A 2,500-nucleotide genomic window follows, 5' to 3' on the forward strand; every position below is an offset into this window, starting at 1 on the left:
TCAAAGAGAGAGGGAGGGAAATGTTATGGCGCGCTGAAGCCCAAACATCACACACACACAAGCGCGCCTCTCTTCCATTCTCCACGCAGCGTTCCTACAACAGTGAGGCATGTTCTATAATAATTACACTTTTGATTGTCTCGATCTGAGCCGACTACTACCTGGGAATTCAAACACCAGGCAGAGGTCACGACCCCCACGCCAGAGAGCTGACGTAAACCGTAAAGTTAGCAACGGCTGTTTGACTGACGAAGGGCTGAGTGTGTTTACGGTCTCTAGGAAGTGGTGAAGTGCAATAAAGACAGGCTTCGGTGAACTCGAAAAATAAGTTATGTTCCTAAGATTTCTCCCCAGTGTACTTTGTGTGGCATCTTATAATGTGTACCATGCAACATTGCGACAAGGTCGAGTGCATGTGTTGGTTTGTGTGAATAAATGTTTGGCAAACCTATTCATGAGATCGAGGTCTTCCCTGAACAGTGTCAAAGTCAACAGGTTGTTTCTTTGCCCAATATTTCTCTTGTGTCATCCTTTTTTAGCATGGTGAAAAATAACATAAATAACATCCCATTCATATCCCTTTCATGTCAAAAGAACCACACATTTTGTGGCGAGGGAACAAATGAGGGAAGGTTCTGTCACTTGGTCGGTTTCATCCAGAGTAATCAAACATTTCTGCTTCGTCACCAGGGGATTTTATTGCTTTAAATGAACCCAATGTGAAAAGGAGTATGAGTCCCTTTCGTCCGCCAAGCACAACAGCACGTGACTCTAGTGTGTAACACGTGTGTCTTTCACCATAGCTTTATCACGCTAACAAATGGACTGGGGAAGAAAAACACAACAACTACAGATGTGAGAGGACACGTGTTTCTGTGTTCTCTGTGTTAGGGAACGCATACACGGGTTTCAATACAACGAGCGGAAGAGCAAGATGTGATCTGTTCCCCTCACTTCTGACCAAACTCCGGGGAAATATTCCCATGTCAAAAAAAAAAGTGCATCATGGACATGCTGGGATGAACAATAAAAAGCATTGTATGTCTTCATAAATAATCAACACTTTTCAATTCTTCAATATATCTCTTATGATACAAGAGGGTTAGTCACGTCCGAGAGCATTTCGGAAATGGTCAACTGTTAAACTGGGCCACTCTAAAAACCAACCACCCAAAATAAGACAAGCCAAGATTTAAGTTTCTGCAGAGGAACACAATGTGATTCCCTTTCTGACACCATGTGTTGTAGGTTCATGGCTGGCCTCAGTTCAAGCTGTTGACTTGCAGTAGGCTTTAAAGGAAGGCACTACCAAAACGCCAACGGCTTATTTTCTGTTATGTGTTTAATTCACAAGATCAAAGCATATCCCATATCGATAAGTCAGGCATAGCGATTAATAAGGTCAACTGATACAAGTTAAACACGGTTTGATTCTTTTCTCTTTTTAAATGTTTTAAAATAACAAGCGACAACTTTTGCATAAGTACAAGTGGAGAAGCCGTTCCAGTCCTGGTGTTCCCCCCGCGGTCTGCCGGGACCCCCCCGCTGACTCTGCTCATGCTGCTAGACTCTGGCCTTCAGTCCGGCTTCTGGGGTTTGGAGTATGGATATTTTTTGTTATTAACATAATCTTTTGAAAAACGAATCATCCAATTATAATTAAAATCCAAAGAACCGGGTCTCCGCTGCCCACTGCAGGCCATCTCTTCACTCCTGCGTGTGCGTGGCTTCTTACACGAGAAGAAAATAAAACTTCCCGCATATGAACCTCAATGTGATGGGTTTCCAGTGTCGGACGGAAACCAGCTAATAGCATCGACCGCGCACCCCGCCCGCTGCACACGTCTTTCAGCTCTCTGCTTCCAACCGACCTCCCAGAAGGTTAGAGAGAGTTGGGGCCACGCGAAACATGGTGCACAAGGATCTGCTCTCCGCAATAATCCCAAAGACACCCTCATTTTCCACCACAGTCCGACCCCGGGATAGGAGAGGTGCGCAGGGGGAGGTGGGTGGGGGTTTGGGTGGGGAGTGGCTGGGGTTCAGGGGTCGGTGTTCGTCACATGGCTCCCCCCCCCACACTCCCCCCGCCCTCTCAGTGGCAGGCCTTCATCCCCGAGACGTAGGGCGACTCCTGCCGGCAGAGCCCCATCTGCTGCTGCTGCTGCTGCTGGTGCTGTTGGTGGTGCTGCAGGTGCTGTTGCTCCTGCTGGTCCTGCGCGCCCCCGTCCACAAAGTCAGGCACGGGCAGCCCCGACAGGATCATCACCGACTTGTTCCAGATCATGAAGGTGGGCGCCACCGGCAGCAGGAAGGAGATGTCGAAGGTGTGCAGGTGCTGGGAGTTCATGGCGTCGTAGAAGGCCAGCGAGTTGTTGTCGTAGTCCAGCAGCACGCCCAGCCGCCGCAGCTGCAGGCTGGCCTCCACCTGCATCTCCTTGCCGTTGTGCCGCACGGTGAAGTTGTTGTTGCAGCGCGACAGCACCCAGGATGACGAGTTCTT

At 48.8% G+C, this 2,500-nt stretch overlaps 1 protein-coding gene across 4 annotated transcripts in view; it reads right to left on the reverse strand.

Moving 5' to 3' along the window:
* The window catches only part of mid2 (midline 2), a 104,618-nt gene that overhangs the window by 1,360 nt on the left and 100,758 nt on the right, over positions 1–2,500 (reverse strand). For all 4 annotated transcript variants that reach the window (XM_030368321.1, XM_030368322.1, XM_030368324.1 and 1 more), the window contains one exon: positions 1–2,500. This exon is cut by the window's left edge and continues 1,360 nt beyond it; it is cut by the window's right edge and continues 52 nt beyond it. In XM_030368321.1, coding sequence (XP_030224181.1) covers positions 2,093–2,500 — 408 coding nt within the window. In that variant the 3' untranslated portion in view covers positions 1–2,092.

The sequence above is a fragment of the Gadus morhua genome, chromosome 10 (genome assembly GCF_902167405.1).
Source record: "Gadus morhua chromosome 10, gadMor3.0, whole genome shotgun sequence".
Classification (NCBI taxonomy): domain Eukaryota; kingdom Metazoa; phylum Chordata; class Actinopteri; order Gadiformes; family Gadidae; genus Gadus; species Gadus morhua.